Below are 21789 nucleotides of genomic sequence, written 5' to 3' on the forward strand. Positions count from 1 at the left end.
AGCCTCCTCTAGAGGAGTACTCTTATGGCCAGTCAACTGCATTTGACTCTCCCTCTCACTATTGCAGGGTAGCTCCCAAGGGGAGGATTCAGTGAGTGGCTCCCAACGGACTTCGAATATTTATGCACGAGAGGCTCTCATCGAGATTGACTACGGCGACCTGTGTGAGGATCTAAAGGTGAGCTTCAGCCTTGGAGGGTGGGGACATCCTCCCAGCTGTCCAGAGAGAGGGTCAGCCCTTCCAGGGGCCCTGTGGAGACAGACCATGTCTGGAAAGAAGGACGAGCTGGCAAGCAGGTGGAGTTGTGATCTAGGTTCTCCCTTCATATGCACACACAGACACAGGCACATACTCTACCCCCCACTCCCAGCTGCCCCCATCCCTGCTGTTACCAGTCTGCCCCTTCCACCTGTGTACGCATCTCAGCCTAGATACATGGAGAACAAGCTCCTGTACAGTGAACAGATAAACTTTGGGGGTTCATCAGGGCTCTGTCCCAGGCATCCTTTCCTTATGTGGGGTTCTCATTCTTCATATCTCCTCTCCCTCTTCAGTGTCCTTGACTCTCTCTCTCTCACTTTGCATATTTAATGAATTAGCAAACCATGTCAATTCGACCTTTTAAATGTCTACTGAATTCTACTTTTCTCTGTTTGTACTGTAATCTAGTGCAGGCTGCTTTCACCTGTCACATGGACTACTACAGGAGCCCCCTGAATAGTTTCTGATGCTTTCCAAGCTATCATTATAGCCAGGGGATCTTGATATTTTTTAAAAAACTTTTTGTTATGGAAACTTTCAAACAGATAAGGAAGTAGAGACAATGATATAATGAACCCCAGGTACCAATCATTCATCTTCAGTAATTAGCAGCATGTGGTCAATCCTGTTTTTTATACCCTTCCCTCTCCTAATTGTCACATTTAAATTCAAATTCTAGGTATTTCACTCATAATTACCTCAGTATATCTCTGGCAGGATTCTTTTTTAAAAAATGTAGCCACAATATCATACCAAAAAATTAGCACTGACTCTGCAATGTCACCTAATAGTCAATAAATGTTTAAATTTCTGTGAATGTCCCATAAATATCCTTTTAAATAATATTTGTATTTTTAAATCAGGATTCAAGTGAGGTCCATGTGTTAAAATTGGTCTCTTATGGTCTATAACATTTTCTTACCCCTTTTTATTTTTTTCTTCCTCTTTATGATAAGTGGGTCATTCAGTTCAGTTCAGTCACTCAGTCGTGTCCGACTCTTTGCAACCCCATGATCCGCAGCACATCAGGCCTCCCTGTCCATCACTAACTGCTGGAGTCTATCCAAACCCATGTCCATTGAGTCGGTGATGCCATCCAACCATCTCATCCTCTGTCGTCCCCTTCTCCTCCTGCCCTCAATCTTTCCCAGCATCAGGGTCTTTTCAAATGAGTCAGCTCTTTGCATCAAATGGCCAAAGTATTGAAATTTCAGCTTCAACATCAGTCCTTCCAATGAACACCCAGGACTGGTCTCCTTTAGGATGGACTGGTTGGATCTCCTTGCAGTCCAAGGGACTCTCAAGAGTCTTCTCCAACACCACAGTTTGAAAGCATCAATTATTCGGCGCTCAGCTTTCTTTATAGTCCAACTCTCACATCCATACATGACCACTGGAAAAACCATATCCTTGATTAGACAAACCTTTGTGGACAAAGTAATATCTCTGCTAGGTTGGTCATAACTTTCCTTCCAGGGAGTAAGTGTCTTTTAATTTAATGGCTGCAGTCACCATCTGCAGTGATTTTGGAGCCCAAAAAAACAAAGTGGGTCATTGGTCTTGTACAATTTTTTGTACTCTGAATTTGACTGATTGTGTCCCACTGTGTTATTTAACATGTTCTTCCATCCCTGTGTTTCCTATAAACTGATTTACCAATCAATGATTTGATTGGATTCAGGTTTATTTTTTATTTTTGGCAAGAATATATCATAGGTGGTGCTGTGTACTTGTAAACTTCCTTTTGCATCACATCAGTAGACACTGAATATCAGTTCTGTCTTTGCAGTGATAAGATTTGATGAATACACGACATTACCTATGAAATATTAAGCTTTTATGTCCACCAATTATATGAAACACTGATGCCAGAGGAACATGTTAAATAAAGCACAGGGATTGTGTCCCATGGTGTGAAACAGCAAAATCCAGACTGTGGGAAACTCAAAAGGACAAAAGGCCTGGTGTCTTCCATAAATAAGTGGGAAGAAAGAAATAAACGAAAGAACTTTTATAGACTTATGAGACAAATCAACCAGTTAAAATTTGTTGCCCTCCCTTGAATCCATTGCAAAGAAGAGAGAGGCAGGGGAATTTATAGATTAAATGAGAATTAAGAGACATACAACCAAGTGTAATGTGGGCACCTTATTTGGAACCTGCTTTGAAAAACCTGTAAAAATTTTTTTACGTAGCATGATCAGGATGATTTGAACACTGTCCAGATAGTTTATGATGGGTGTTCAGGAATTGCTGTTAGTATTTCTAGGTGATAATGGTATTGTGGTAAAAACATTCTTAGTTTTACAACAGTGGTTCTCAATGGGTGGGGTAGATTTTGCCTCCCCAGGGGACATTTTAGTAATGTCTGGAGATACTCTTTTCACACCCACTTGTCACAACTAGGGCAGAGGTTACTACCAGTATCTAGTGGATACTGGTGTCTACCAGGGATGCTGCTAAACATCCTACAGTACACAAGGGACACTACCCACAACAGCAAATCATCTGGCCCAAAATATTAGTGCTGAGATTCAGAATCCCTGTTTTATAAATACATACTGAAATTATTTATGGATGAAATGTCTGAGATTTGCTTGAAAATAATTGAATATAGAAAGGAATTGGGTGTAGATGGCAGCGTATTGGCCATGAGTTGATAATTATTAAAGCTGATAATAGGTACATGGGGGTTCATTTTCTCATTATCTGCATTTTTGTGAATGTTTCAAGATTTACATAATGTAAAGTTAAAAAAGGAAAACCAATCATGATCACTCGGTTAAGGTGTTGTTAGCCCCATCAATTTTATAAGAGAATTTTATCAAGTTCCCTATCCGCCTTTCACAGCAGGTTTTAACAGTCATTAACAAATGATCATTGCCTGTATCTATTAAGGGCTGCAAAATGGTAATTTTCTTCATTTCTCCTGTGTTTATTAATTGGATTTCTAAAAAGAACTTTCTCACATCAACTGTTTAGTTCCTTTGAAATACAGTTAGTACAGAAAAGGTAGAATAGATACTTAATTATTTGCCTTTATTTCTCAGCTTTTAGAGTTGGTTGCCCTTATAACCTTTAAAGGTGACCAGTAAGGTTTCTAATTTATATTTTTTATGAACTTAAGTGCTTAAATATATTTTGGTATTTTCCAGTCTATTTGGAGTCATTTTTCTTTTTGATACTCGTATTATCCCATTCTTGGCCATTGGGAGCCACTTCACGTTGATTTTTGCTGTTCTTATTTTTAGATTTTTATTACAGAAAGCTTCATATATACAAGTAAAATAGTACGGTGCTGCCTCATGGCCATCAGCAGTTATCACCTCATGGCCAAACTTGTTTCATGTGCGCCCCTACACACGCCATCCTCTCCGCCCTCCCCACCCCCAGGATGTTTAAAAGTAAATTCTGGATACCATGTCATTTCATTTGTATTGTAAATATTTCAGAATGTATCTCTATAAGAGAAAATTCTTTAAAATATTTAGAATTATCATACCAAAAACCCAATAGCTTAACATTGGAGTTATATATTATTATGTAATTCCTTACTATTAATATTATGATCAGTATTCACATTTCCCGGATTGTTATACACACACACATACTCTTTGCTTGTTTGAATTAAGAGTCAAATAAAATGGAAGAAACAGATAATTGATTTAGTGATTGGTTGATGTCTCATTTAATCCAAAAGTTCCTCCTGTCTATTTTTATTTTTCTCTACAATATTTATTGTTGTTGAAGAAATTTGCTTATTTCTCCTGAAGGATTTTCTACGTTCTATACTGTTGATTATGTCCTGTGGTTTTTTAAATATTGCCCCAGAACAAAGCAAAAAAATGAGTCTGCTAGACCCTGTAGTTCCTATAGGTGGGTAGTTAAATGTTGATCAGTGCTGTTAAATACAGATATAGTATGACTCACATGTGTAACTTTTAAAAAGTGAAATTAATTTTAATACTATATTTTGTTTAACCCAGTATATCCAAAAGAATTAATATTTCAATGGTAAACATTATAAAATTTATTGATGAGAGATTTGACTATCTCTCTGTACTGAGTTTTCAAAATTCATTATCTGTTTTATACTTCTAGCATATCTCCATTTGGATGCTCAATTTTCTTCAAAAATACTTGATCTGTATTTAGATATCCTAAAATTTACAATTGAAAATGGAGAACCACATACCCAAGTTGTTCCAAATATACTTAGAAGTTTCGTAGTAACTGAATTAATCAGTTTTTAAATTTAAATTATCTAACATTCAGTAAAATAAAAAATTTAGTTCCTCAGTCACACTAGCTGCATTTTTCATGCTCAGTAGTGATGTGTGGCTTATGGCCAGTATATTGGACAGCTCAAATCTAGAGGTTTGATTAGATTCAAGTTTTGGGGTTTATTTGGTCAAGACTGCTTCAAATGAGGTCATTAACTTCCATCAAGAGGTTTATAACATCTTGCTCTTTTTGTGTAGCTTGCAGCCATGATGATTATTGCCCAGACCCATTATATAATCTGTCGAGGGTTGCAAAATGGTCATCTTATTCTATCGTTTCTTTTTTAGCTAGAACACTCTAAAGAGATTTTCTCTCATCAATTATTTGGTTACCCTGGGGTATTTTGTATAGGAAAGGCAGATATATGTGCTGGATTCTTTCTTTTTATCAGTTTATAAGTTGGTTCTTTGGCATTCTCAAGATATGGCCACCAAGTTGTTTTCATGTTGTTATGAACTTTTAGATATAAGCATTTAACGTGTTGCACTCTTATGATTATTCTTCTTCTTGTTGCATGAAGTTGTTGGCATCTTTGGCCCGTGGGGACTCTTTCAAATTGGCTTCTGAATAATTTTGACACAACTTTTGTACTCTTTGATATCTTCCTTGATATCTGGTGTGTCCATCCAGGCTCATCCTTTACATTTTCCACCCCAGATATGGAATTAGCCATTTCTCTGAAAACCTGACTTCTTTTTGTCAGTTCAGTTCAGTTCAGTCACTCAGTCGTTTCCAACTCTTTGCGTCCCAATGGACTGCAGCATGCCAGGCCTCCCTGTCCATTGCCAACTCCCAGCGTTTACTCAGACTCAAGTCCATTGAGTCGGTGATGCCATCCAACCATCTCATCCTCTGTCGTCCCCTTCTCCTCCCGCCTTCCCAGCATCAGGGTCTTTGCCAGTGAGTCAGTTCTTCGCAACAGGTGGCCAAAGTATTGGAGTTTCAGCTTCAGCATCAGTCCTTCAAATGAATATTCAGAACTGATTTCCTTTAGGATGGACTGGTTGGATCTCCTTGCAGTCCAAGGGACTCTCAAGAGTCTTCTCCAACACCATAGTTCAAAAGCATCAATTCTTCGGCGCTCAGCTTTCTTTATAGTCCAACTCACATCCATACATGACTACTGGAAAAACCATAGCCTTGACTAGATGGGCCTTTGTTGGCAAAGTAATATCTCTGCTTTTTAACATGCTGTCTAGGACTTCCCTGGTGACTCAGACAGTACCAGAGCATCTCTACAGTGTGGGAGACCCGGGTTCGATTACTGGGTCGGGAAGATCCCCTGGAGAAGGAAATGGCAGCCCACTCCAGTACTCTTGCCTGGAAAATCCCATGGATGGAGGAGCCTAGTGGGCTACAGTCCATGGGGTTGCAAAGAGTCGGACATGACTGAGCGACTCCACTTTCTTTCTAGGTTAGTCATAACTTTCCTTCCAAGGAGCAAGCGTCTTTTAATTTCATGGCTGCAGTCACCATCTGCAGTGATTTTGGAGCCCAGAAAAATAAAGTCAGTCTCTGTTTCCACTATTTCTCCATTTATTTGCCATGAAGTGATGGGACTGGATGCCATGATCTTAGTTTTCTGAATGTTGAGCTTTAAGCTGACTTCTTCACTCTCCTCTTTCACTTTTATCAAGAGGATCTTTAGTTCTTCTTCACTTTCTGCCATAAGGGTGGTGTCATCAGCATATCTGAGGTTATTGATATTTCTCCCGGCAGTCTTGATTGCAGCTTGTGCTTCATCTAGTCCATCGTTTCTCATGATGTACTCTGCATATAAGTTAAATAAGCACAATGACTTTTTGTGGGGAATGCTATTATTTAGCGACTACCATCTGGACACTGGAATATTCATGTCTGCTAGGTTGCTCAGTGTCTAGAAATTTTCAGTAGACTGGGCTATGAAATACACTTTTTATTTTGAAGAAAAAATCCATCATGAGTTCATATTGACACTTCCAATTGAAATTGTAGTTTTTACAGTTTAATATTGATTTTATGTTTGAGTCTCCAATTATTCTTGCTAAAAATCTTGATTTCTAGCAAGTAGTATACTTACTTTAGCGTATCCTATATATAGAAAATCACACAAAGATATTATTAGTAACAGTTCAATTACTGAGTGCTGTTTAAGATTTCCTTGATGTTCTTAAGCTAAAGGCTTACTGAGCATGGACAGTTGTGTTCCACTGTTTTTGTTTTTTGCTTTCTTGTGTGTTCCTGTGTTTAAAAGTGATTTGAAAGGATCTTCTGAGCATTTAACCAGCTCAGTATATAGTCAGATTTCTTTTGTTTAGTTTTCAGTTTTTAAAGGATTTTGCTTTTTAGCATTCTGTTTTATTTTTTCCAAGTTTAATTTGGAAGCTTGTCAAACCTACAGAAAATTGAAAGAATAGTACAACTGAATACCCATATGCCTTTTCACTTTAGATTGATTAATAAACATTTTCCCAGTTTGCTTTCTCTCTCATCTCTCTTGATTCCCTCCCTTCCTCTGCACTGCACACTTTTTGATTTTGCTAAACCTTTTGAGGGAAGTTGTAGACTTCAACTCTAAATTCTTTAGCATGCTGCAACAAGGGATTCTTCTCCACAGCCACAGTTCAATTTTATACCCAAGAAAATTTATAATAATTTTATATCTAATATTCCACCCATATTAAAATTTCCCTAGTTGTTAGTGTCTTTTATAGTAGTTTTTTTAGCTATAATTCAATCAACCCCATGCATTGCTTTTGATTATTCTCTTTAGTTTCTTTTATTTAGTTAGTTATTTTCTTTTAATGTAGAGCAGTCTCCCTACTCTTTTTCATGACATTGATCTTTTGAACAGTTTGCATGTTGTCTTGAAGAACAAGATATGTTATGCGTACATTATGAATATGTTAGTTCTTTTTTATGACTGCTTAATTTGTTCCTCTTAACCTTGTATTTCCTATAAATTGGAAGTTTGAACTGTTTTATAGGCTTGATAGGTTTGGGTTAAGTAATTTTTTGGCAAGAACATTTCAATGCATACCATCCCCCAACCCCATCCCTGCCCCTGGCTGTGCTGAATGGTTTGCGGAATCTTAGTTCCCTGACCAGGGATTGAACCTGGGCCATGCCAGTGAAAGTGCTGAGTCCTAATCACGAGACTGCCAAGAAATTCCCTACTGTGTACTTTATATATTGCATCACTCCAGGAGGCACATGTCAGTGTCCTACTATGCATGATGCTAAGTTTGAGCCTCAGTTAAGGTATCTATTGCCAGATCTCTCAATACTAAGCATATACTTTTACCACTGTAAGTAATAAAGAATCTTTAGGGTGACTTTTTGGCATCTTGTGAATATCTTGTTCCCCTAACATTTCTTTTTTAACCCAGTGGCTTTCACATTTTGATTCAACTTAATTTTATTTTATAATTATGTAAATTCTTCACTTGATTCTAAAATCAGAAATATAATACAAAGTATGTGAAGAGAAGTTTAGTTTCTTGTCTAACTTCACCTCCCTCTATGTGTGACCATTTCAGTTTTTGGATTATCATTTTGTTGTATTTTTAAAATACAAACATACTTATATGCAAATATATTCACATTCTCTCTCTTAGATAAAAGATAGCATTCTGTTGTGTACCTTTCATATTTTATTTCTCCTGAATCCATGAATCACTCCACAGCAATATATAGAGAGAGGGATGTTCAAAAAGGCTTTTCTTAAAAAGTATATATATGTGTGTCAGTTCAGTTCAGTTCAGTCGCTCAGTCGTGTCCGACTCTTTGCAACCCCATGAACCACAGCACGCCAGGCCTCCCTGTCCATCACCAACTCCCGGAGTTCACTCAAACTCATCTCCATCGAGTCGGTGATGCCATCTAGCCATCTCATTCTCTGTCGTCCCCGTCTCCTCCCACCCCCAATCCCTCCTAGCATCAGACTCTTTTCCAGTGAGTCAACTCGTCGCATGAGGTGGCCAAAGTATTGCAGTTTCAGCTTTAGCATCAGTCCTTCCAATGAACACCCAGGATTGATCTCCTTTAGAATGGACTGGTTGGATCTCCTTGCAGTCCAAGGGACTCTCAAGAGTCTTCTCCAGCACCACAGTTCAAAAGCATCAATTCTTCGGCGATCAGCTTTCTTTACAGTCCAACTCTCACATCCATACATGACCACGGGAAAAACCATAGCCTTGACTAGATGGACTTTGGTTGGCAAAGTAATGTCTCTGCTTTTTAGTATATTATCAAGGTTGGTCATAACTTTCCTTCCAAGGAGTAAGCGTCTTTTAATTTCCTGGCTGCAATCAGCATCCGCAGTGATTTTGGAGCCCAAAAAAATAAAGTCTGACACTGTTTCTCCATCTATTTCCCATGAAGTGATGGGACCAGATGCCATGATCTTCGTTTTCTGAATGTTGAGCTTCAAGCCAAACTTTTCACTCTCCTCTTTCACTTTCATCAAGAGGCCTTTGAGTTCCTCTTCACTTATATATGTGTATGTTTGTATATATATCCTTCCTGTGCTTGAAGTCATTCAGTGGTACCTCACCTACAATAAAGCCCAAATTTCTTACAAAGCATAAAAGACACTTTTATCATTGGGCTTCTTCATGTGCCTCCAGCCTTGCCTCTGTCTAGTGCACGTGCACGTGTGCGTGCACACACACACACACCAGTTGCTACTGTTACCATGTTGAATTGCCCTTTGTTTGGCACTTTTTTTTTTTTTCCTGTACCACTTGGTTTGCAGAATCTCAATTCCATGATCAGGTATTGAACCCAGGCTCTAGCAATGAAAACACCAAATCCTAACCACTGGACCACAAGGAAATTCCCGTTTGGCTTTTGAAGTTCATTAAAATTGGTTAGTCTTTTGAATTGCTTTGATTTCCTCGCATGAACCATGGATAAACCCTGATTTTGCATGTGATATCTGCATAGAAGACTATTCCTTCTCTCCATTCTCACCATTCATCCTATAGGCCTGAGCTTCAAAATATTCCTGAAAGCCTTCCCTAGCCCGTATCTGAGTAAGTGCACTTGTGTGCTGACGCATCACCGTCTGTTTATCATTGTTTGGGTATTCACCTTATGAGATTGTTTACTTATATACATTCCTCTGTTACTCCATGAGTTCTATGAGTACAGGAGTCCAGGCTCACGGGATATGAGGGGCAGTGCCTGGTGTTGGAAGGCATTTAGTAATATTTATTGACTAAAAGTGACAGAAAGGCACAAGCCCAGATATGCATTGCAATATCCATAAGACTTAAAACCAAGTTCAAGTGGAATTTGCTCAGGTGTAGTGATCTGAACAGAAAATATGTGTTGTCTTATTCATTGTAGAGCTGTAAATGGAGTCCAGACCAGCCTGTGTGGGAGCCTGTAGGTCACCCTGAGATGGTGCTCGCTCATGACCTTGGCTGAGAGCCAGAGAGGAGCACCATCAGCTGAGAGATGGAGAGGCTGACAGGGCCTGGGGGAAGGGCTTTACTATTGCTGTTCAGATGCTTAGTTGTGTCCGACTCCTTTGTGTCCCCATCGATTGCAGCACGCCAGCCTTCCTTGTCCTTCACCATCTCTTGGAGCTTGTTCAGACTCATGTCCATTGAGTCGGTGAAGCCATCTTTTCCCCTGTCATCCCCTTCTCCTCCTGCCTTCTATTTTTCCCAGCATCAGGATTTTTTCCAATGAGTCAGCTCTTCGCATCAGGTGGCCAAAGTATTGGAGCCTCAGCTTCAGCATCAGTCTTTCCAGTGAATGTTCACGGTTGATTTTCTTTAGCATTGACTGGTTTGATCTCCTTGCAGTCCGAAGGGGAAGGGCTAGAGATGAGAAAAGTGACGTGAGCCTGTAATTTCTAGGGACAGTGGGAAATGGTTACTTTGGTCAGGATCTGATGAGAGGAGCAGGGTTGGGAAAAAGAACCTGCCTTCTGCATGGGAGCAGACCCCTGCTGGATCAGGTATCTCTGTAGGGGCCTGGCCCTTAATGCTGCTGGGCCTGGGCTTTGCAGGATGCCCAGGCTGAGGAGGAGATCAAGCAAGAGATGAACACGCTGCAGCAGAAGCTGAATGAGCAGCAGAGTGTGCTCCAGCGTATTGCTGCCCCCAACATGAAGGCCATGGAAAAGCTGGAAAGTGTCCGAGACAAGTTCCAAGAGACCTCAGACGGTAAGAGTTTCTTCTTTTACTCAGCCCTAAGATGAAGGCAGGAATTTGGAGGTATGGCAGGGCCTATTGTACATAGCAACAGCTCCTGTTTTTACATGCTTTCTTACTCAAAACTCCCAAGAGCCCTAAGTAGTAGGGATTATCACATTTGCTTTAGAGTAGAGAACTGCTGAGGTTTAGAGAATGAATGACCTGCCTAAGGTCACACAACATGTGACCAGCCCACTGGACACAGGTGATTGTGGAATTTGTCTTCCTGGGCCCCTCCCCAGGCATTCCTCTCCCTGTGGGATGTCCCTGCTCTGTGTATTGTCACTTGTTTTTGCCAGAGCACGGATCTCAGCCTTGGCAGAGCCTGGGTACTGAGGGGTCGCCTGTCTTTCCCTTGTGGTAGAATTTGAGGCGGCCCGAAAGCGAGCCAAGAAGGCCAAGCAGGCATTTGAACAGATCAAGAAGGAACGCTTTGACCGCTTCAATGCCTGTTTTGAATCGGTGGCCACCAACATTGATGAGATCTACAAGGCCCTGTCCCGTAACAGCAGTGCTCAGGTAGGCTGGAGCCTCTGGCCCAACTGACCCCTACCCATCCTCATTTGACCTTCCCTCTAGGCTTCCTGTCCTCATCCCCATCTAGACCTGACCCATCTCCTTCCCCTCTAGGCGTTCCTGGGCCCTGAGAACCCTGAGGAGCCCTACTTGGATGGCATAAACTACAACTGTGTGGCTCCTGGCAAACGCTTCCGACCCATGGACAACTTGTCAGGGGGGGAGAAAACAGTTGCAGCTCTGGCCCTGCTCTTTGCCATCCACAGGTAAGGCTGTGCCCCCTGCAGGGCAGTTGGTGGAGACTGTGCTGAGGCCACCAGAGGCTCTGGGGTCCAAGGATATGCATAGATCTGCAGAGGTGAAGATGATCTGGTGGACTCTGGATTGCATCTGTTTCCCTACCTGCTGCAGCATATCTGTCCTTGGTTTCCCGGACTTATCTTCCCAATCCACCCTCATCCATTCAGCATGCCCTCCCCTGCATGTATTCAGTCCCACCTCCAAGCTTTTGCTCACATGGTTGCTGGCTCATAAGCCCTTTTCATACAGATTTAGCTTGGCCATCACCTACCACCTCTTCACATTGCATTCTCCTCCTCCTCTTCCTCTAGGAAGCCTGCTTCAACCACTGTGGCATACCCTGACCTCCCCTTCCTAAATGCCAATAGTACTTGAATCTGACTCCCCCCTACAACTTACTGCTTGATTGTACAGCGTCAGTCACTGAGCATTTCTTAATGGCTGCTCTTCACCAGACCCTGTTGGGGGATTAGGGACACAGATGAGTGAGACATGGTTTCTGTGCTCGAGGAGCTCATGGTCCAGTGAAAGCCAGATGTATAAACAGACAGTGAGCTAAATGTTGTAACTGGGTGAGCGTGTGTGCTATTGGATGCACAGAGGAGAGCCACCAACCCAATCTGGGAGGGTGTGGGTGGCCAAGAAAGGCTTTCAAGGGCAGGTGACACTTGAGCAGGAAATGCAAAGGATAAGTAGAAGTTAGCCAGGGAGACCAGTAGGCATTCCAAGACAGAGGGTACAGCATGCACAGAGACAGGGAGACATGGTGTGAGTGGGTAGGTGTGGGTCTGCCTCCAGGTAGCTTCGTCAGTATGACCAGAGCCTAAGACAGCTTTATCTCCTCAACCACCCTGGACACTCCAGAGAGGACCATGTCTTTTGGTTCTGCGGGATCCTGGAGCACAGAGATGGATGCAAAGGAGAGTTTGGTTGGTGTACTGGCCTTTAGGGACTCAGGCAACATTCAGACCTGGGGTTTTTAGTCTCTGAAGAAACAGAAGGGGGTGCCAGCTTGTGTGATGGGCCCTAGGGCTGTCATGCCCTGCCTCTGCTCCCATCAGTATCAGCTTACCTACCGGTTCCCTCCCAGCTACAAGCCAGCCCCTTTCTTCGTCCTGGATGAGATCGATGCTGCCCTGGATAACACCAACATTGGCAAGGTGGGTGCAAGGAAAGTGGGGCCCGGGAAACAGGCCCCCAAGTCGGGGCTGGGTTTCAGGGAACAACTCCTGAGTGTGCCCTAGCCGTTCCTGCCGCCTGTTCTCTGTGCCCGGGAGGCTGGGCCAAGGGTCGTCCACACTGTACTAGTCAGTAGCCTCCTCTCAGCCTCTCTTCCCCCAACCCTCCACCCCCTACCCTACCCCACCCGCCTTTGGCTCTGACTGTATAAGCCAGGGAGTGTTAGGGCTTCAGCCCTCCTAAATGCTTGGCGGCCCCTCCCACAGGTGGCAAATTACATCAAGGAGCAGTCAACTTGCAACTTCCAGGCCATCGTCATTTCTCTCAAGGAGGAGTTCTACACCAAGGCTGAGAGCCTCATTGGAGTCTACCCTGAGGTAGGGCGGGCCTGGCTCAGGAGCCAGCCCCCACTCCCTGCCTGAATCCCCAGGGCAGGAAGGGAAGGCTGCAGTGGAGGGGCACCGGGGGTTGGGGAGCATAGGGACTCAGTTCATGAACAGCCTTGTTGGAGCCCTGTCCTGGAGGCTTACCAGCCCAGCTGGGCAGGGCCATTGGATTTGGGGACAGGTAGAAAGGCAAGGCAGAAGCACCCAGACAGAGAAAAGGACAAAAGTGCAGAAATAGGCAGGTAGAGAAGGCACGTGGGACTGAGAAAATCTTCTCACACCCAGAGAACCAGAGCCTGGGCTTTGGGCAGGTATGTAGGGAGGAGGGTTTGAAGCTCCCCAGTCCTAGGGCACTAGATCCCTCTTAATTCTCTCCTTACAATTTTATTTTTCTTTTTCTCCCTCCTCCTTCAGCAAGGGGACTGTGTGATCAGCAAAGTCCTGACCTTCGACCTCACCAAGTACCCAGATGCCAACCCCAACCCCAATGAGCAGTAGCAGTAGTTCTGCCCTCCTACCCAGTCTGGATCCTTAAGCTCCCCTCTCCAATCTCTGGATATTTGATTCCCAACCTTCCCCTACTTCCTGTCCCTGTTTGGTATAATCATGGGATTTAGGCCCTGCTATCAAGCACGAAGAGGAACAGAGGTGATGTTAGTTCTGGAGCAAAAATTCCTGAGCTTCAGGGAGCATCCTGAGCTCTGGAAGGAGGTGCTGAACTGAGCTGAACAGGGCCATCTGTCTGTCCCCCTTTCCTCCCTTCCAGACCACCTCACATCATCTGTAATCATGGGTCCTTTGGGCCCCCTTGCATTTTGCTTGTGTGTGGGTATGTATGTGTGTGTATATGTGTCCGCATGTGTGCATGTGGGTGTGCTTGCAAAATAATAAAGATATTAGAGACCCATTTTAGAAGGAGCCTAGGCTGAATTTGATTCCAAGAGAGCTTAGTATGACAGCATCCCAGAGCTGGGCAAAAGTATTCTGGACCTCATAGGATTCAGGCAGTTACGTGAAACCGCCCTCATTCATGTTTTCATTCATTTTGTGTGTTCATCAGACACACACTGAACACCTGTTTGTCAGACTTTATGCTAGGAATACAGAACTGAGTCAGACATGATTTCTACCCTCCTACTAGGAAGATGCTAGTTCATGAGTTTCTGTGGTTAGCTGAATCAGGTATAGGTGCTTTGAATTTGAAAAGGGCTTTGAATTTGAAAAGAAGACGATCACCTCCAGGCTTTCCGGAGGTCACTTTTGAGCTGGACCTTAAGTTGGTAGGATTTGGTTGGGTACTAAGGAGCAGAGCCTGGGTACTAGGAGCAGAGCCTGGGCTCTGGGGACAGTTCTAGTCCCATTTTTTATTACTTTCTAGTTTGACGCTGGGCAAGTCATTTGACCTTTCTGTGCCTCAGTTTCATTTATAAAATGGGGCTAACAGTATTTAACTACCTCATAGGATTTAATGATGTCAAACTCCTCACTGGGGGCCTTATCCTTGCTTAGAGCCCAGTTGGTGCCAACACCTCAGAAAACAAGTCTTCACATGCCTAACGCCTGAGGGCTTCTGATCCCAATTGTTAAGGACAGAACGAGCCTCCAGATATGGGAGATGGTGAATGCTCTGGTTATTGGAGAAGTTCCAGGGCATTGATGGGGTTTACCTGGTAAGTGGAGGGCCTAAGGAACCCTAAAGCTTAAATCACATATAACTGAGTGCCTAGATCTCAACCTGGGTTGTGAGGAGGTAGGGGAGAGGTAGCCTGGGCCACATCCTGGCTGAATGTGTGTGATGTTCCTTTTGGGAAATAATTGTTAGTTGCAGAGGCAGCTCAGTGTGCTGCCATGAGATGAGTCTTTGCTTCTTCACATATACCATCAGACCATCACCTTGTCCTGATCTGTATACTACATTTTTGTTTTTTAAAAGTTTAGTCAATTGTAATTACCCAAGTAATGAGTGAATTTTCTTTTTAAGAAATGAGATTGTTGCAAATAATAGTAGTCATTCAACTACCATTCCCCCATCCCATCTTAACTTCTGTAATGTCTGTTGTACATCCATCTTAACTTTTTACATATGAATTCATTGAATATATTGTGTTTAATGCAGATGATATATTGACTCATTCTGCAGTTTTCTTTGCTTAGCTATATTTTTGAGATCTATGCATGTTGCTAAATGTAGAAGCAGTTCATCCTTTGTAATTGTTAGGTAGATTGCCATTATGTGACTCTACCACATTTTATTTACCCATTTCTCATGTGATAGACTATTTTCTGTTTTTGCTTTTATAGGATGCTAAGCAGGAGCATTTGTGTGTGTGTGTGTGTGTGTGTGTGAAAACTTACCTAGGGTAGATTCCTAGAAATTGAATTGCAGAGTCATAGGCTATTTATACTTTTGTTTTTAATAGATACTTCCAAATTGCCCTCCTGTACTATTTACCCAATATTTTTCTTGAGGTTGTCTTAGGTATAATATTGTTATCTACTTTAGTTTCATCCTAAGTAGTGATAACCGTGAAACAATGGGTTTGTTGTGCTAAGTATGTATTTTCTAATACATATTAAAAGGGACAACTATCAAAACAAAATAAATTTATCTGTGTTCAACCAAAGAAATCACATACCACTTGTGGTGTGTGTGCCATAATTTGGGAGTCACCCTGATTGAAATCCTAGCTGCAGAAACTTGAGCCCATTAGTTCACCTCCCTGAGCCTCGGTTTCCTCACGAAGGAAAGGAGATAATATACACCTACCTTGCAGCCATGTAAGGAAGATGAAATATATCTGAAGCAATTTGGCTGACATCTAGGTCATCACAGACTTTTAACGGTAGTAATTGCTATTCTTCCTACTCTACAGATGAGGAGACTGAGGCCCAGGAAGGTGAAGTAACCCAGCTACCAGGTAGCAGTGAAGGTTTGAATCCAGGCCCTCCAATTCAGTCTTGTGTTTTCTCCATTGTGAGGGTGGTTATCAACCTTGGCTGTTCACTAGAATCACCTGTGAAGCTTTTTCTTTTCCTTTTTTTTTTTTCTGTCTACACTGTGTGGCTTGCAGGATCTCAGTTCCCCAACAAGGGATTGAACCTGGGCTGTGGTAGTGAAAGCCTGGAATCCTGACCACTAGGCCATCAGTGAACTCCCTCTTTTCCCTTTTTAAGAATAAAAGCAATATATACACCAGTTAGAAAATAAAATAATACAGAAGGGCTTATAATGAAAAGCAGCAGTTCTTTGCTGCACTCCCATGTCCAAAGGATGTGGAGCTCCTTGCTCTGGTCTCACGCCTGGAGAACTAATTCAGTAGGTGTGGATGATAATCTGGGTAACTAATCCCTACCTCATGAGGTAGGAAGCATTACATGAATTGCCTCAGGCTAAGGCCCTGGCACAGGAACACAGTGCTACAAAGGATTTAAATCCTGAGGCTCAGAGAGGTGAGATGACTTGTCTTGAGATCCCAGTGGCTCCATTGCAGAGCCTAGACTTCAACTAGGATCTCCTCTGTTTGCCCAGTGCTTTCTCTTGTGTCACACTGCCTCCTATCATCACAAGGCAACACACACTCAGTGCAGGCTGTGCCCAGAAGAGAGCGGACACTGGTGTGTTTCCAAGATCCAGCTCAACCTGAGTGAAATCCCTAGGGCTAGTTGGAGGACACTAGGTTGACTCCCTTATGTTCTAACCTAGTAGCCTTACTCTGGGGACACAAACATGAATCAAATCTTTATCCTGTCCTTGAGGAGCTCAGTGTCTAGTTGGGGAGGCAATTCATAAACCAATGTGATCAGCACTATGACAGGAGCATGGATATAGGAAGGGCATCTAGCTTAGGTAGAGGTTCAGGGAAGATATCCTCTAGTCTAGGAGGTGAAACCTGAGCTGAGTCTCGAAGGACTGGTAGGAATTAGTCAGTTGAGGAGTTGGAAGGGATTTCCAGGTAGTGGGAACAGTATGCACAAGACCTGCGGTCAAGAAACAGCCCACCAGTTCAGAAATACTGTGCCATAAGGTTTCCTGTACTGGGGAAAAGTAGCAGGAAGTAAAGCTGGAGAGGTAGTCAGGAACCAGATTTTAAGAGCCTGGCTATAGAATAGATTTACCTCATAGAACAGTTTGGTTCCCTAACTGGCTGTATACCTGAAACACATGGTGCATCCTGGACAACACCCCCAACCCCACCTAAAAATTCAGTTTCCATAACTGGGTGGGGGCCTCAGGATCTGGAGAGCTTATAAATGTGAGGATGTAACTAGGGTGCAGCTAGGTTTGGGAACTGTGGGTTGGAGACAGCAAAGGAGACTAGGTAAGAAACAAAGCCCTTTCTGGCTAGCCAGTGTGGAAGCAGATTAGGTTAGATGCTCCAGCTATATGCTCCCTTAGTTTCCCAGTTCAGTTCTCACACTGTTTTATATTTGCCTGTTATCTCTCCAAATAAGCTATAAGCCCCACAGGGGTGGGTGTGGGGCTATCTTGCTACTAGTATACCCCCAGCAAAAAGCACAGTGTCTGACCCCAAACAGGCCTCCAAAAAATAGTTTTTGAATGAATGAATGCGTGTGTGAAGGAGAAAATGGAGACAGATTAGTTAGGGAACTATTGAAAATACTAGGCTACTAAAGGGCAAGGGCAGTGGGACTGGATTGGAGATGATAAGGTGTGAGCCATTTAAGGAAGAGATGAAGCAGACTTGGTGACTGATTATTGGATGTGAAGTGTGACTGGGAGGATAGAATGAATGCTTGTTAATAGCCAAGATTCCTACTCTATCCCAGTCATTCTCCTTCATCATCCATCTGAATCAGAATCTCCTTCCAGCCTCCTCAGCAATTGAAATTCCTCAAGTTAAGTAAACATTCTCTGTGTGCTATGTGGTCTCCCCCTCCTCCCCAGCTATTGATTCATTCATTGAGTTCAATAAATCTTGGCTGAGCACCTCCTGTGCCCTTCCAAGGCGGAACTCTGACTCCCTCTTTCCTACCTCAGATGTTTTTTGAGGGCTTCCCCAGATAAGACTTACATCCCTTATACAGTAACCTAAAGGAAAGATACTCAAACACCAGACCTGTAAGGGAACCTACAGACTTCATCCAGTCCCCTCTTGAGGCTCTCAGTGGGGAAGAAACTTGCCTAAGGCCCCACTACTAGGAAATGTAGGAGCCAGAACTGGAACCTAAGTTCCCTTTCCACATTGCCCCTAGAGCCTTGATTTCTCCCATTGCAGATCAGAACAGGCAGAAAAGGCCAAGGAGAAGGTTGGCCTTTGAAGGTCACTGGTACTGGACAGGCGATCAAGAAGCTTGTCAGTTACACTGCTCCCTTTTGGAAACCCTCAGCAGACCTGCCATGCCCACAGTCCCTTTTAAGGGGTTTCTTAAGCATGAGTTGCCATGCTCTGTACCATGTGACCTCACAATCCTGGCCACAGATGACAAAGTTGGGATAGCATCTTACTCATGGACAGCCAGTCTCTAAGCTGGACGATGACCTAATTAGGTGGACTGATGTAAGAACTCTACCTCCTAGCCATGGCCTGTATGAGATGGCAAATGTATGAAACAATCAGATCCTTTTTCAGGGAGGCTGAATGTGAGGCATTCAGAAGAAGTGAACAATTAGAATTTAGCAAGGCAGACGTGGTGGTGGATGAGGGATGTCAGAAACTGAGTAGCAAAAACGAGGAGAAAGCTGCAAAAACCATGAGGCATGTGAGAATGTGGGGCCATAGGTAGCAGAAGCCATGAAGCAGCAAGACAATGGGCCAAAAGGACACAGAAGCCATGAAGCAATAGGAGCCACGATGTAGCAGTAGCGTAGAGGAACAGAAACCGTGAGACAAAACCCTGAATCTGTGAGATCCACGAAGCAGCGGAAGGCTTGAACAGACAAGATCCATGAGGCAGCAGAAGCAATGAGACTGCAAGAGCCAAGGTAGCTGCAACCATGTGGCAGTGAGGCAGCGAGAATCAAAGAGGCAGCAGGATAGACCAGGCAAGCAGAAGTTACAGCACAGAGAAGCCCCCGACCAATTGGAACTGAAGCCCCAGGAGCCAGGAGGCCCAGAAGCTGTGCCCCGAAAGCCACGGGCTGGCGTGGAGTGGAGCAGAGAGAAGGTAGTCAGTAGCAGGAGGAGGAGTATAAACACTGCCAGAAAGAAGTTGAGTCACCATTTTGAGAAGCGCTAGAGAAGGGAGCAAAAGGGAGCAACAGATGCCTGAAGCTGAGGGGGTGACAAGATAAGCCAGGCTCTAGCGCTGCTTTGGATCATGAACCATTTTCAAGTTTCTGTTCTGTGAGGCTGCCTGTGTAGCTGTTTTTGTCTTCCTTATTTCCCTGTGAATGCTTCAATAAATCTCCATCACTAAGCTGAGTATGTCTGTTCCTTATAATCTAAAACAGGTTAACACTGGTGTGTACTTTAGATGGCTGGAGAATAGGGCAGAAGATCTTAGAGGTAGGTTTGAACCAAGACAGGTGGAAATTCATTCTTCTCTCACACCCTCACTGGCACAGGAAATTTTCATTCACTTACTCACTGGCTTCTTTTTCTCATCTAGTCATTCATTTATTCATTACTTCCTGGATAGCTCATTCATTCACTTATTCATGCAGTAGTATAAGCATTTGCTCATTTGTTCTTTCCAGTATTCACTTGGTCATCACTTTGCCATCCATTCATGCAGCAAGCATATATTGAGCTCCTGCAGCATGTCAAGCCCTGTGCTTGATTCTGGAGATAAGATATATTCCCTATACTCCAGGAATTCAGTTTACCTGGGGGCTCATATAATTAAGCAGATAAGTGCATCAACTGTGACAAAAGAACTGACAAGTGTAGATGAGGCAGAGTAAAGAATATGACCATTAGGTGGTTCTTCCTGGGGTGGGGTGGGATGGAGGGCGTTTTCAGGAAAGTCTTAATAGAGAAGGGGGCACTTGAAGGAAGAATTTGTTTACCATGTAGAAACGGAGGAAAGAATATTGCCAACAGAAGAACTGCCTAAGAAAGATATATAGTGTGAAAGCACATGGGTTTTGGGGGGAGCAGTGGAAGAAGTGGAAGCCAGGTAATCAAACAGCTTTCATTCTATGGGCAATAGGAAACCGAAGAAGGGTTTGAAGCAGAGAAGTGACCGATTGGTATTTTAGGAAGATGACTAATAGCTGGTATGAAGGATGGTTGGGGGCATGAAACATTGACATAAATAATATTTGAATAAAGAACACGCATGTGTCAGAGGCATGAATGAATACTTGGGAGTTACTGAGAAGGGAGGAAGTTCTGCCAGTGGACTAAGGAAGACTTCGGAGGAGGTGGAATTTGAGCTAAGCCTTGAACAATAGGGAAGATTCCAACTAATGGAGATAAGGAGTAATATTTTTTCCAAGCAAGTATGGCAAGTCTGGGTTAACGAATATTCCAGTTTGACTGCAGTAAGGCTACATTTAAGGAGAGGTAGGGAGGGAGACTGCAAGGTTTTTCAAAGATTTTTATATTCTCTTGCCATTAGGTCTGCCAGGAACAAGGGGATTTGTAGGGAGGGAGTAAGTGGTGGGCAGGAATGCCCTTTTTCTGTTTTGTAAAAATGAATTTTAAATACATGTTCATTTAAAAATAGAAGTAATGCATACACATTGTTCAGAAAACAAATCAATAAACCAGTACCAAAAAAGAATACTGACACACATGCCCCCATACCTACTGTACCATCTTCTTCTTAGCATCTGCTTTTAGTTATTTCTTCTGATTGTTATTTCCATATCTAAATAATATTCCATATGATGTGTCTATGTCCTGCTATGACAGATGAGGATTTAGAGAATTTACACCAAGTTCAACTCTTGTCCTTCCTGCTTCTAATATGATTTAGTTTCTCTGTTAAATAACTTTTCTGAAGGGCTTCTCTGCATGATAGCACAGTTGGTAAAGAACTGCCTGCAATGCAGGAGACCCTGATTCGATTCCTGGGTCAGGAAGATACCCTGGAGAAGGGATAGGCTACCCACTCCAGTATTCTGGCTTGGAGAATTCCATGGGCAGTATAGTCCATGGGGTCGCAAACCATCTTGTTATTAGCATCCACTTTTAGTTATTTCTTCTGATTGTTATCCCTACTTCTAAATAATATGCCGTATGATGTGTCTTTTATGTCCTGCTATGACAGATGAGGATTTACATAATTTACACCGAGTTCAACTCTTGTCCTTCTTCTTTTTAATACAATTTAGTTTCTCTATTAGATAACTTTTCTGAATTTAAGCAACACTGTGATTCCTTGTTCCATGAGCGAGAGACCATTTTTCTGAACCAGAACTTTGTTAGATGGGAATAACTTTCCTATTTGCCTTCTTCCCCACTGTTCAACCTCTCAACTTCTATCATCCCGTCTTTTATATATCAAAGTTGGTAATATTGAATTCTATTCTGTAATCATGATTAAGGCTTTTTCTGTGTGTGTTGTCTATAGTTTGATCCTAAAAGTTTAAAAGCAATAAACAGTTATTATTAACATGACTATAAATATTGTTTATTGCAGAGCCAATCGATGTACTTTTAATTTTTTCCTTGTAGCAGTTTTTCATTTTTTTGGAAGTTTCTAATTCTGTTTCTCTTTCACTTTTACTTTTTCATATATTCCGTTTTTTCTTTTCAAAAATCTA

The 21789-nt window shown here is 42.7% G+C and overlaps 1 protein-coding gene across 4 annotated transcripts in view; it reads left to right on the plus strand.

Annotated features, from left to right (window-relative positions):
- The window catches only part of SMC1A (structural maintenance of chromosomes 1A), a 47163-nt gene that overhangs the window by 21053 nt on the left and 4321 nt on the right, over positions 1 to 21789 (plus strand). For 2 of the 4 annotated variants that reach the window (XM_055437977.2, XM_088834071.1), the window contains exons 19-24: positions 68 to 178; positions 10548 to 10704; positions 11099 to 11253; positions 11365 to 11516; positions 12641 to 12710; positions 12996 to 13106. In XM_055437977.2, the coding sequence (XP_055293952.1) occupies positions 68 to 178; positions 10548 to 10704; positions 11099 to 11253; positions 11365 to 11516; positions 12641 to 12710; positions 12996 to 13106 (756 nt within the window). Of the gene's footprint in view, positions 1 to 67; positions 179 to 10547; positions 10705 to 11098; positions 11254 to 11364; positions 11517 to 12640; positions 12711 to 12995; positions 13107 to 13529; positions 19499 to 21789 lie in introns of those variants that run through there. The other 2 variants (XM_055437978.2, XM_088834072.1) reach the window with 2 other exon arrangements.

The sequence above is a fragment of the Moschus berezovskii genome, chromosome X (assembly GCF_049115385.1).
Source record: "Moschus berezovskii isolate FMDL1 chromosome X, NW_MosBer_1.0, whole genome shotgun sequence".
Classification (NCBI taxonomy): domain Eukaryota; kingdom Metazoa; phylum Chordata; class Mammalia; order Artiodactyla; family Moschidae; genus Moschus; species Moschus berezovskii.